Source organism: Candoia aspera, chromosome 4 (assembly GCF_035149785.1).
Source record: "Candoia aspera isolate rCanAsp1 chromosome 4, rCanAsp1.hap2, whole genome shotgun sequence".
Taxonomy (NCBI): domain Eukaryota; kingdom Metazoa; phylum Chordata; class Lepidosauria; order Squamata; family Boidae; genus Candoia; species Candoia aspera.
The window spans coordinates 71,102,487-71,115,257 of record NC_086156.1 but is presented as its reverse complement, the minus strand read 5'-3'; the positions used below and the strand labels follow the sequence as shown (position 1 = coordinate 71,115,257).

Genomic DNA, 12,771 nt, shown 5'->3' with positions numbered 1-12,771 from the left:
AGGGACAAATTAAAGATCCTGCTTGGTTACTGGCCATCCTATTGATCAGTAAGGTCTTTGTGGGCTGCTGTATCTAGTTTCAGAGCTGGTGTTGGAATCCTCACATGTATTTGGTGTTGGGTGATTTTAACCTCCATGCTCTAGGGGCTGTGTCCAGGATAGCCAGGGATTTCATGGCTTCCATGGCAACCATGAGCTTGTTCCAGATAATATCAGGCCCTAAATATGCAGATAGCTGCATTAGACCTTGCTGCTTTGGAGCAATCCTGTATTGATCTGGATATGGATGGCAAAATACCTAGCTCTTTGCTTTGGTCAGATTATTTCTTGGTCCTGCCACTCTGGACCTCTGCAAGCCAAACTGATTGATTTAGATGGTCCACCACCCCAAGTGCTTCATGGATCCAGGTGGATTCTAGAGGCTGCTTGGGGTGGCTGTATTACTTGGTGCCTAGGTATCTTCAGAAATACCTTCTCCTCCCTGAATCAGCCTATCCAGTGTGTTCTTCTTGGAATAAGTTTTTGATTATAACCCTCTTTTGTGAAGTGAGGGTACTGGAGGACAGGAAGTACCAGCAACAGGAGACAGTTGTTGTTCTGGCCTTGTGGCTTACCACCATCCTCCATCCATTCTAGTGTTCTGTAAGCTACTGAAGACATAACTTTTCTGAAAAGCTTTTGGTTGAATAGTTCATTCTTGACAACTTTAATTTAAAATAAATACTTTGTATTATTTTTATTGATTTATTTGTTGATATTTTATTTGGTTTTGTTAGGAATTGTTTTGCTTACTTTTCATTACCACTATTATTATAATTTATACTTGTGCTGTTGTAACTCTGATTAGGTATTGATTGTTCATATTTACTGTGAACATTTTTAACTTTTATGGATGGCACTGTTATTTTGTAAACTGCTGTGAGTCTATATTGATTTTCCAGTATACACATAGAATGAATGAATGAATAAATAAATAAATAAAATCTACTGTCCTAGCTCTATTCTATCTGTTTTTTGCAAGAGAGACAAAAAAAGAAAAAATCAAACTAATTGGACATAGATCTGGCTGTTATCCCTTGTTTCTCTCTTTTCCCCTTAGGCCTGAGAAGAAGAACCCTCAAAGTTTCCGACTTCAAGTAAATGAATACTTGATTCAGAAATTCCCCCCGCCCCTTAAAATTGCCACATTAATTCAGGCTTGCCTTGAGTATTCAAGCTGCTGTTCCCCATAACATTCTGTTAATCTCATTGCTACCAGTATATCACAGGACATGCACATGGTGTGTGTCCTTCCCACATGGGGGGTTCTCCAAACCTTCCTCATACAATCCTGTGGAGACCTGACTAGGAATGCTGCCACCAGCTCCTTTATTCCAGAAGAATTGTCTCTGCCAGTGATTTACCCGGTGAAGGCAGATTATAACCCTCTTCCTTCAGTAGTCTGACCTGGCAGGAAGGGGTGCACTAAAGGTTAGATTCCTTTCCCCAAATGAGCACCACTGGTTCATTAAGAATTATAAATCTTTATTGTATATAATATGGTCAGGACCTAGATGAAAGGAAAATGAAAAAGGAATGAACAATTGCTTTCTGAGAGGTTTATTTCAGACACTAGGCCAGTGTTTCTCAACCATAGCAGCTTGAAGATGTGTGGAATTCAACTTGAAGTCCACAAAACTTCAAGCTGCCAAGGTTGAGAAACACTGGCCTAGGCACTCCATCAGCCCCAGGATCTCTCATGAACACATGCATCAGAACAAATTCAGACAGTCCAGATCCACAATCCATATATAAAAGAATCTAACTTCACAGATCCTAACTTGTACAAATTACTAGACCCAGCCCTGTTGCCACCTTCTATGGCAGTTTCCCCTTACCTTGTTTCCAGCCAGCCTTGGGGATGAAATCTGTCCACTCCTTTTACTCACCATCATTTTGTTTTCCCCAGGTTTTTGTTGTCTCTGTACATTTTCTGGATGGACAGATCAGCTTACTTTCTTTTAACCTTTCCAGACTTTCAATCTCTTGTACTTAAATTTCTCCACATTCAACCCATAAGGGATCTACCACTTCTATGTAATATTTTACCACTTGTAAAATACCACTTGTGTTTACCACACACACACACACCCCTTCCTCTCTCTAACATTAATTTTAGCTCAAGACAGAACTCTCCAGCTTGGATGGAAATGCATTGGTGGGGTGGGGTGGTGATTCAAACTTCATCCATTATGAACTTGCATGCAATGTTGTAACACAAGTATGAAAAAATTGAGCTTGTGTTCTGATGTCACAACACACATTGTACTATTTTAACATCATTGTATGTGGTTAGCTATGAACCCTTCTGCAAAATATAAGTAAAATAAAGTAGTCTTGTATTAAAATAGTCTTTAGGTTTAATATTTTCAATTCTTAAATATTGATATATATAAATGTTATTAAATCATTAAAATCAAAGCACATTTTTAAATATCTGCATTTGAAATATTATAACATGATTTTGATTAGCTCTCCCTTCTTTGTATACAGTTCCTTCCATCAGCATTGTTCTGAACATTTGACTGTGTATATTTCTAACTGGTAAACTTGTTTTTAAACCAGCTACACAAAACTGTAATCAGGTATTGCTTAAATTTTTCTGACAAGTTAAAAATGCTTTGGGGGGCAATGGGGGGAAAAAACAGAAGACTCAACAACAATTCATTCTGCTACTACAATTTATGTTATACCCACAGAGATATTTTTAAATATCTGTGCCTCAATCCCCTTCTAATAAAAGACATAATGGATTCATAGTTCAGATTGTTAAATTCTTGCAAGTCAGAAGACAAATAGATTCTCACTTTCCAATATAGCGAGGATTTATCCAGCCATAGAAAATATGATCTGCCTAAATAATCCTATACTGCCTTTGAGATGAGTACATTCAGTTTGCATCTATAATTAGATTTCTCCTTTGCTTCTAAATTCTTCAAGTGAGTTTTGTGAGAAATAACAATAATTCTTTTCAAAGCACCTAAATCCCATTGAAACTTAGGCATTTGGCCTTTAATTGCTTTCATATCTTGATGGAGAACTGTCATGTCCTTATGAAGATCAATATATCTATTCTCAAAATCTTTACATACCTCTATTTGACCGTAATCTCTTACTGTGTAATTTTTTCTTGATCGGGTGCACATATAAATACTGTAAATCAGGAGTTCATATATTGTTCTATCTCAGAAGGTCAAAAGAGGCAGGTGCTGCTGCTCTCCACCCTTCTGGAAGAGTCAATAAAGTCTAGTCCTTTCCCCAACATTCATCACCACTCTTGGCTCAGGGTGTTCAGACAGCATTTTTCTTTGCTTTCTGAGGTGAAGAACACTGGGAGTATATGCAAAGACTAAAGCAAGGAGGCACCTATATTGGGCAGCAGCATTATAGGAAGATACTGGAGGTGGCTTACCATTTTAGTAACAGTGGCAAAGGCATAATTTCATACTGTGCAGGAGTATTCTTGTATTTTACCAAAAAAACCATACTGACAGACAAGATAAAGTGATTATCAATACTGAGGTGGATGATGGGCCCTGCAGGATAGATGGCACTCAACATGCTACTGAGGAACTCAGGATCTTTTGAGATATTAATGATGTTTATGATGCTGCTAGATTAAAGCCTTTGGGACATCTAATTGCTGATGCTGCCATGCAGGAAAAGAAAACCTGAAGCTGCAAAGATAGCATTATACTGGGAATATGGAACATTAGAAGTTGAAACATGGGAAGGTTCAACACAGTGAAAGATTAAATGAATCAGCTATACATTGGCATCTTGGGTATCAGTGATAATAAACTGGAATTGGTTACTTTCAGTCAGAAGATCATATTGTTTACTAGGGTTATGAAAAACAAAGAAGGAATGTAGTCAGGAAGGATATAGCAAAGACAGCACTTGGGTAGAATGCTGTTGCTAAGTAATATCAATTAGGTTTCACAGACAACCCTTTGGTATGATGGTTATTCAGGTTTATGCCCTAATCACTGAGGCAAAAAATGAGGAAGTTGATGAGTTCTATGGTCAGATTCAATCTGAAATAGAATGTGCAAACATGATGTGTTGTTTGTAGTTGGAGACTGGAATGCCAAAGTTGGAAACAGTAGGGAGAAAAATGTAGTTGGACTTTACAGCCTAGCATATAAAAATAGAACAGGAGGACAACTTATCAGTTTCTGACAATGTAATGATTTCTTCAATGTTAACAAATTCTCTAAACAACCAATACACTGAGTATATAAATGGACATCACCAGAAGGAGCACATAGAAATCAAATTGATATTATTGGTACAAGAAGGTGGAAGAACTCAGTTATAAGAGCAAAAATGTGGCCAGGGGCTGAGTTTGGAATAGATCATGAACTGGTCATGTGCAGGTTCCAAGTCATGCTAAAGCTCAAGAACAAAGCCAGCCAGATTCCACAATATCATCTTGAGCATATACCTACCATTTTCAAAGAAATAAATTGTCCTCATGTGGAACCTATACACAGGTCAGGAAATCACATTACAGACAGAACATGGCAAAATAATCTGGCTTCAGGTTGGCAAAGGAATGAGACAAGATTGTTTTCACTTATTTATTCAACCTATATGTGGGATATACATTGAGGGAAGCCTGACTGGAAGATTAATGTGGTTTTAAAATTGAAGGAAGAAACATCAATAATCTGTGCTATGCTGATGACACTACTCTGATAGCTGAAAATGCAAATAGTCTGCAAGTTCTAGTAATGGAAGTCAAGCAACACAGTAAAAAAAATGGAACTGAGTTTAAATATAAAGAAGACCAAACTAATGACAACAGGTATAGCAACCAGCTTTGGAATTAACAATGAAGATATTGAAGGAGTGGATAGTTTCTACCACTTAGGATCAACTATCAACAGTAATGGGATCAATGGTCAAGAAATATGCCACAGATTAGCCCTTGGAAAGGCAGCAACAAAGGCCTTGGAAAAGTTATTCAGATGCTGTGACATATCTATATGTACAAAGCAGAAATCCTGCAAGCAATATTTTTCTCTGTACTGGTCTGTGGCAGTGTTTCTTAACCTTGGCAATTTTAACAGGTGTGGACTGGGGAACTTTGGGAGCTGAAGTCCACACATCATAAAGTTGTTAAGGTTGAGAAACACTGCTCTATCTATGCGTACGCTGGACTTTGAAGAAGCAAGACAGAAAAAGTATTGATGCTTTTGAACTTTGCTGTTGAAGAAGACTCCTGAGAATACCATGGATAGCTAGGAAAACAAACAAATGGATCATAGAACAAATCAAATCAGGATTGTCACTCAAGGCACAAATGACCAGCCTCAAACTGTAATATTCTTGACACGTGGGAAGACCCATTCCCCTTGAGAAGTTTGACATGCTGGGAAAAGTGGAAGAAAAGCGAAAAAGATCTCCACCAAGGGGGATGGACTTGATTACAACAGCAGTAATGCACCCCTGAGAGATTTGTAAAGCCAGACTGAGGGCAGAGCATCCTGATCAAGTCTATTGACATCTGAATCAATCAACCAGCCATCAGTTTCTGTCACTGGTTGCTACCAAAAACAGAGAAAGTATCTTCCATCGTAACCACTTCTCAGAAAACAGCAGAGGAAAATCTATTTAGCTGTTTTTCCTACAGTCCCTATGAGCTCAAATGCAGCGCTCAATCCCGCCAGCCGACTGAAATGGTCCAGTCACTACTTTTCAGCCGCATTACACTTTAAATGGCTGAAGACGGCTTCGCTGCTAGTTCTTCCTTTGGCTCCCCAAACAGACCCCAAATGACGTTTAAGGTCAATCCGGAAGTCGATTTTTTGATATATGTCTACATTTTAGAGTCGCTGTTTTAGGCGCCAGCTTCCACTTCCGGTAAGAGTCTCCGCCCTGAGCAGGATGAGCGGAGGAGGGAAGACGCGCGACGGATCTGCCGGTAACGCAACTAGAAATTCAAAGGGGAAAGAGATCTAGGCTGATGTGCGGATCTCTGGTCCTCTTCTACTTTTCCTTTACAAGGCAAAGCGCGCTTGCCGTGGAATCCCCTTATTCGAAAATCAAGCCCCTTTGTTTCCAGCATTTGAAAGTCCTCCGTGACGAGCCCAATCTAATTATTTATTAAAAGGTTGGATTTCACGGTGTAAGGCCACTTTTCTGTTTTTAACCCCTGCGGATGTAGGATGTTCACATTCCCCAACACCCTTTCTTTTTTTACAAGGCCCCAATCGGGCACCTTCCAGACCTGGTATTTTACAGTTCTCACCTACTGCCAGGAAAGGCATGGAGGTGCTATTGCTTTGGAGGATGGAGGGTGTACCTACTCACCAAATAGGGAAGGCTGCACTGGAATGTGGTTTTTCCCCCTTCTAATATTTATTTATTTATTTGATAAAACAATCTTTAATCTAAAAAAACAACAACTTAAAAATACAAACTAAGAAGAAAAAGAAAAAAATCTATCTTACATTTTATATCTAACAATAATCACTGAATTCATTACTATAATATAAACCATAGAAGATATTGTCAGGTATCACAGAATCTCTGCCAATGTTAATAAAGCTGCATAGTGTTTAGTAGTCTTCCAGTAAGTTTCTCTGCTTAAAACCTCATGGCTCAACAATAAATTCTTTAATACATGGAGAATGTTACTCATCTTCAAGATATTAAACTATCTATGATAGACAACACTACTTCCTTCCACTTTTATGGGATTTCTTCATATTCTGGCTTGTCATAATTTTCTTTTTCCCTTTTTGATCTGGAGAAGGTGCAGCTGCCATCCTGCTACGTTATCTTCAGGAGCAGAATCGGCCTCATAGTGCTCAGGATGTCTTTGGCAACTTACAGCGACAACATGGACTGGGCAAGACGGTGAGACAAGGCGTCGGAGGGATACTATGGGGCCTGTATTATCTCCAGGAGTCAAAATAGTATTGCCCTTCACTTTTCAAATGTATGCTACTTATCTTTTAAATTTTCCAAATGAATTGGGTATTTTAATTTGACACAAGCCTAATTCAGAAGAATAATAAGGGTTTATAATGTTCATGGTATGAACCATCCTTGAGGAAACTGATCGGTTAAGAAAAACAATTGTTTCTCTTCTTATGGCATCAGTTTCTAACTATGTTGTATGATGCAGCAATGTTACACTTTAGCAGATACATCACATACTGATTTTCAGATACTAACTCCTAACTACTACCATCTCAGTTGGCAGGTTTCCTCTGGTTAGTAGTAAATGCCATGTGCATTTCCAAGGTTTGTGTCATATTCTCCTGCAGTAAAGAATTTTCTTTGTCAAGTTTTCATGCTCCTTTGATGTTCAAACAACCTGCAGTTTTCATTTCAATCCTCCATTTTGTTCTTGATTTTTCTCATTCCACATCTTCTTGTTTCTGTTTGATTTAGGCTGTAGTGAAGGCACTAGAACAGCTGGCTCAACAAGGGAAGATCAAAGAGAAGGTCTATGGGAAGCAGAAGATTTATTTTCCAGATCAGGTGAGGGAGATGTCTTTCGGTTTCTGTGAAACTCAAACTATAGGATGTCAGAACTTAAGGAGCATAAATATACTGCAATATAGGCCGCTTTCTTGATTTTATGTATAAACGATTGCTAGGCTGCTAAACTATGATATGGATTATATTTCTTTTACTATATTTGAGAATTTTTATTGGACATTTGTTGGGCATTTTCAATTGTACTGGGCTATGACTGTAATAAAGATAATTTCAATGTTAACTTCCACCATTCAAGAAAAAAACAAAGCCTTAGCAGAGTAACCCAGTCTATTTCAGGATTGCCATCATCCATGTGCTTTCCTAAAGCAAACAGCTAATATCAACAGTCAGAGCTGTCTAGATCAGCCTTTCTCAACCTTTTGACCCTGGAGGAACCACTGAAATATTTTTCAAGCCTCAGGGAACCCCTGCACTTTCAGGCTCAAATATAGGACAGAAGTTACAAAATTATATTTGTTTCATGCACATATATATTTTCCTAGCGTTATTCCTGCGCTATGGCAGGGTCTGCTTGTTGGCATATCCGTCTCCATTTGACTCGGTCCAAGGTATCTTCAGGGGTGACGTTCACGCATTCCATGTCCTCCTTAATGCTGTCCATCCACCGTTTCTTGGGTCTACCATGGGGTCACATGGCTGTTCTCACCACAGCCACATTTGTTTCATGCATAGGCCTGTATATAGGCATTAACAGTGATCTTAAACTAAAAATAAAGAATGAAATTTACCTCTTTAATGTGAAGTTGCCTGAATTTGAAATAAATTTTTAAATAAATCGTGATCTCCCAGGGAACCCCTGGTGACCTCTCTCAGAACCCTAGGGTTCCACGGAACCCTGGTTGAGAAACCCTGGTCTAGATCCACCTTATATGCCAGCCATTACGTACCTTCATCAAGTTCTCCTTTCCAGAAGTAACTTGGTAACTTAAGTCTCCACCTCTCATGCCAGCCCAACACTTCAACAAGTTAGAACTAACTTCTAATCTCAGTTTGTCTTATCAGCTAGCTACACCAAGCATTTGTTTGGGGTTTTGTGTGGATATGTGAACAGCCAACAGGAAGCCATGGCTGAATGCAAGCTGCAAAGGTGTTGGACTGGGACGCAGGAAACCCAAGTTCAAATCCATTCTTAGCCCCTGGGTGATTTTGGGCCAGTCACTCTCTCTCAGCCAGTCTACCTCACAGAGTTGTTCTTTGCAGGGGTACATTGGAGGAGGGAGTTCCATAACTCTTCATGAGATCTGAGCTTCTGAAGGAAGGTGGGATATAAATCTAACAAATGAACAAATACATAAAAATATTGGTTGCTAGAAAATTAAAGTGGAAGGGGACTATTACTCTCCAGTAGAGGCATGTGAGCTTCCCAAATGAATCCATTTAGCCAGTGTATGACAGAACGCTGAACTAGATGAGCAGATGGCCAAATCTTCTTATAGAAATTAAGTTAAAATTTAATATTACAAGGCAAATAGTTTTTATACTGTTGCATCTAATTTTCTTAAGCACCAGAAATAAGCTTGATGGAGATGCTGTTTCAGAGTTTTATTAAATAAACAAATTACTTCCCAGCTGAAAATTATTTCTTTGCAATTAATATTGATTGTTTTGGGAGACAAGTGCATAATATTGGCAGAACATCCTATAAGGATAGTATAAGGATGGTACAAGGATATACGATAAGAATTTTGACTTTGTTTCCAGAAAAACTTCATTACTTGGAATGTAGTTTATTCCGTGATAGCATAATAGAAAATATACCTAATACTTTTGCTGGTCATCTTAGATTAATGCTCTTTCCCATACATGTGTTTCTCCAGAATCGTTTTGGTGATGTGAGTGATTCAGAACTCAGAGTCTTGGACAATGAGATTTCAGAACTGTCTTGCAAAGTTCAGACACTCCAACAGAACTGTCGTCATATGGAGTCAGGTGGGTTCAGGCAGGTTAAATCAGTTTGTTGATCTAAACTTGCACAGAGTGAATACCTGTGCAGTTGAGTGCTTGAATGGTATGCAACCTTTGGGGACTGTTTGTATCTGAGCTGCAGGACACAAAGTGCCTGCAATCCTTCCCACTGACCAATGCCATCTCAGCTGTTGTAACTAGCAATTCCATTCCAGAACTGAAAGAACTGAAGGGCTCTATGACAACCCCAGAGATGGTTAAAGAAATTGAAGAGTTAAAAAAAGATTGTGCCAATTATACAGAGAAACTGGAACGAATTAAATCTGCTGCCAATCATGTGACCCCTGAGGAGAAAGAAAAGGTAACAAAGCTGCCAAGGGAGGGTCCAGTGGCAGAGAATGGCATGGTTTAGACAGCCCATTCTGGTTGCCCTGCTCTCCTTTACTGACCATATACAGTGGTGCTGACTATTCCAAAATTAAGCATCAGAGAGGGAAGAGTCCCAAGACTCCAAAACATGTTGTTATTTGCTAATAATCAAATATTTATTACGGTCATAGATCAGCATAAGGAGGGTGGGTCACAGTCAATTAAAAAACATAGATGATCTAAAAAAATTGTGAAAAGCTAAAAGATATAAAACAAAGTATATATAAAAAACAAGAGTCTAAAAGAATCTAAAGGGAGGGATAGGAGCATTAGAGGGGTGTAGGGGAGCATAAACCTTAGTATGTGGAAGACATAATCAAATTACAGAGCACTCTGATATGACAGACTAGATGCTCATTAAGTCTAGTTTATGGCACAGGTCATCATCTGATGAATTTTAAGCCTTGCTGTGCAGAACCTGGCAACACTGTATACTTACTGGCTAATAACTGTTCATGGGATCTGGGGAACTCCCCCAACCCAGCATACATCAAGAGCATTGAAAATCTGCCTAATTCTAATTGGCATTAAATGGGGACTAATATGAATGCTCTGTTTAAGGCCCTTTTCTTCCAGGCAGTTTGTCAGCACTCAGTTTTGGATGCTGTAGCACTGGTTCCCACATCAAAGCTGGCTGCAGTGTGAGCTGTTTCACTGGGCCTAAAAGCATAAGAATTGCTTTGCTTTTGTTGGTTGCAGGTGCACAATGAGAAGAAGCTGTACTGCAGGGAATGGCGTCGCCGCAAGAGAATGGTAAGACACTTTCTTAACTATTTAAGGTTAAGAAAAATGATGTATTTGCCTGTGTTGTGTGTCTAGGAAACCAACAAAATACATTCTAAATATCCTATTTCTCAAGGCTAAAAACTAAGACCCGAATGATGATTTACAATATACAGCTGCAGACTCACTGTATGCATAATTTAATCCAGTTGTTGACTGGGGTATTCCTGCCTACTGTCTGATAAACTAAGTAATACATTCATCCTCTTTGTGCTGAAAATAATAGAGTGTAACTTTCTTGGCTTGGATGTTTTCTGAAACACAGGCCATTCATTTCTAAATACCAGAAAGAATGATTGATACACTCGCAGTCACTCATGCCCTGGTCACCTCCTGAGTGGATTACTGTAACACATTTTACGTGGGGCTGCCCTTGAAGAGTATCTGGAAGCTTCAGCTGGTGCAAAATGCAGTGGTGCAGGAAGTTGTGTGTGCTCCAAGAAATGCACATAATTCATTTTTTCCCTGTAAATTGTTAGGCTTACTACTGTAGATTCTTGAAAACCAAAGCACTTGTCTCTTTGGATCAATTATATTTAAAAGTATGGGAAATGATATTATTGAAAAGGTAGCACAGCAGTAAATAAGCATGAAAAATACTTCTATTATTTTACTCAAAATCAACTTTTAAACAAAATATTTCCAATGGTTTTTCTTTTTGATAAGAACTATTGAATATGAAGTCTTCGTATATCTATTTAAAATGGGAGTTCCTGTTTTTATCTTGCTTTTTTTCTGATATTTCTTCATTTTTCTTACTTCTGATTGATGCATGTTTAAGTAAAGTGACAGAAAAAGTGTTATGACTTACAGAATTCGAAGAGTGATTTTTGTATTTATCATTGTCCTCTATGTTATTCTGAGAAGTTTTGTCTTCAGGAGATTTAGGAAGTAACTTTCCTACTGCTTACCAGCCAAGTCTCAACTAGTTAAGCAAGTTCATATATTTTCCCCTATAATCACTGGATATTTTTTGTTATTTCCATCTACCCGTCTTTTGGCAGAAAGGACAGCAACTCAATGTGTGCTTTAACACTTTTTCAACAGGCAACAGAACTACTTGATGCAATCCTTGAAGGCTACCCCAAAAGCAAGAAACAATTCTTTGTGAGTACTACAAGTGATCTGATATTGAGAGTCAGGACCATGGATGGGTTATGATTAGGCATTTCTTGGTCAGTTCCAGCTGTGCATCAGTTCAACTACTGCACACAGGCATGGTCTGTAGGATGCTCTTTTCTTCATTTCTTACATCTTAAAGAGTACGTGTTGTTCCTTGTTCAGGAGGAAGTTGGCATTGAGACAGATGAAGATTTGAATGTTACATTACCCTCTGTGTGAACCAAGATCTCATCTGCATTATGAAACATCTAAGTATTCAAGTTTCAGTCTCTCATATTCTATGTTCCTGTGGATTTTAAAATAATTTGCATTCAGTGGAGATAAGCAGACTTCTCCTTTTGTGCTGTTTAGTTTTTTCTCTAGAACTTCTCTAGAAGAGATATCCACAGGATTTCCTAATCAGGCTGATTGTTGCTTTGTTTTTAAAGTGGTTAGAACAAAGCTGTTAGTAAGCACTTGAGAAAATAGGGGAGGGGACACAAAATAAATACTTGAATTTCTGATAGTGTTACATTTTCTCTGTAATTGGCCTGCATATTGTATCAACAGCATATTATGCCATTAAACCAACACTACTCGTTTCTGCTTGGCCTTAGTATTTTTTCTGAATGCTCAGATCAGGGGTATGCAAGATTTAAGCTAGGAATTGCAATGGCTTTAAGTTTAGACTCTCTAAAGACTGTGTGGCTGTGTCAGAGAATGGGTTAGTTATGTTACCAAGAATTGGGGAAATTTTAATGTCAATTGTTACCTTGCCATTATACCTTATTTTCTCCAGGCTATTTGTGCAATTGGGGGATGGAGAACAACTTGGTTTACCTCTTCTTTGTTGCATGGAGGGAAAACAATATACCTTGGAAAATTGACATTAAAGGTGGTGGTTTCCTGACTTGGGCAAGTGGCTGTTGGATAAGATCATGGACAGGCATATTATGGCTGCCTGTGGCCTACAATAGCACTACAAGATTATGCTGC

At 38.6% G+C, this 12,771-nt stretch overlaps 1 protein-coding gene across 1 annotated transcript; it reads left to right on the top strand.

Moving 5' to 3' along the window:
- Positions 1–5,871: 5,871 nt before the first annotated feature.
- On the top strand, positions 5,872–12,377 carry PSMC3IP (PSMC3 interacting protein). The gene is made up of 8 exons (XM_063300434.1): positions 5,872–5,968; positions 6,800–6,906; positions 7,447–7,536; positions 9,375–9,486; positions 9,678–9,823; positions 10,591–10,644; positions 11,722–11,781; positions 11,959–12,377. Exons 1-8 carry the CDS (start codon positions 5,932–5,934, stop codon positions 12,013–12,015), a joined length of 663 nt encoding a protein of 220 aa, XP_063156504.1. The 5' UTR covers positions 5,872–5,931; the 3' UTR covers positions 12,016–12,377.
- The last annotated feature ends 394 nt before the right edge of the window (positions 12,378–12,771 follow it).

Excerpts from the sequence above, each read along its gene's own strand:
- PSMC3IP (XM_063300434.1), top strand. The coding sequence starts at position 5,932 with ATGAGCGGAGGAGGGAAGACGCGCGACGGATCTGCCG. Across the intron at positions 5,969-6,799 it reads GACGCGCGACGGATCTGCCG|AAGGTGCAGCTGCCATCCTG; the intron begins GTAACGCAACTA and ends TTTGATCTGGAG. Across the intron at positions 11,782-11,958 it reads AAAGCAAGAAACAATTCTTT|GAGGAAGTTGGCATTGAGAC; the intron begins GTGAGTACTACA and ends TTCCTTGTTCAG.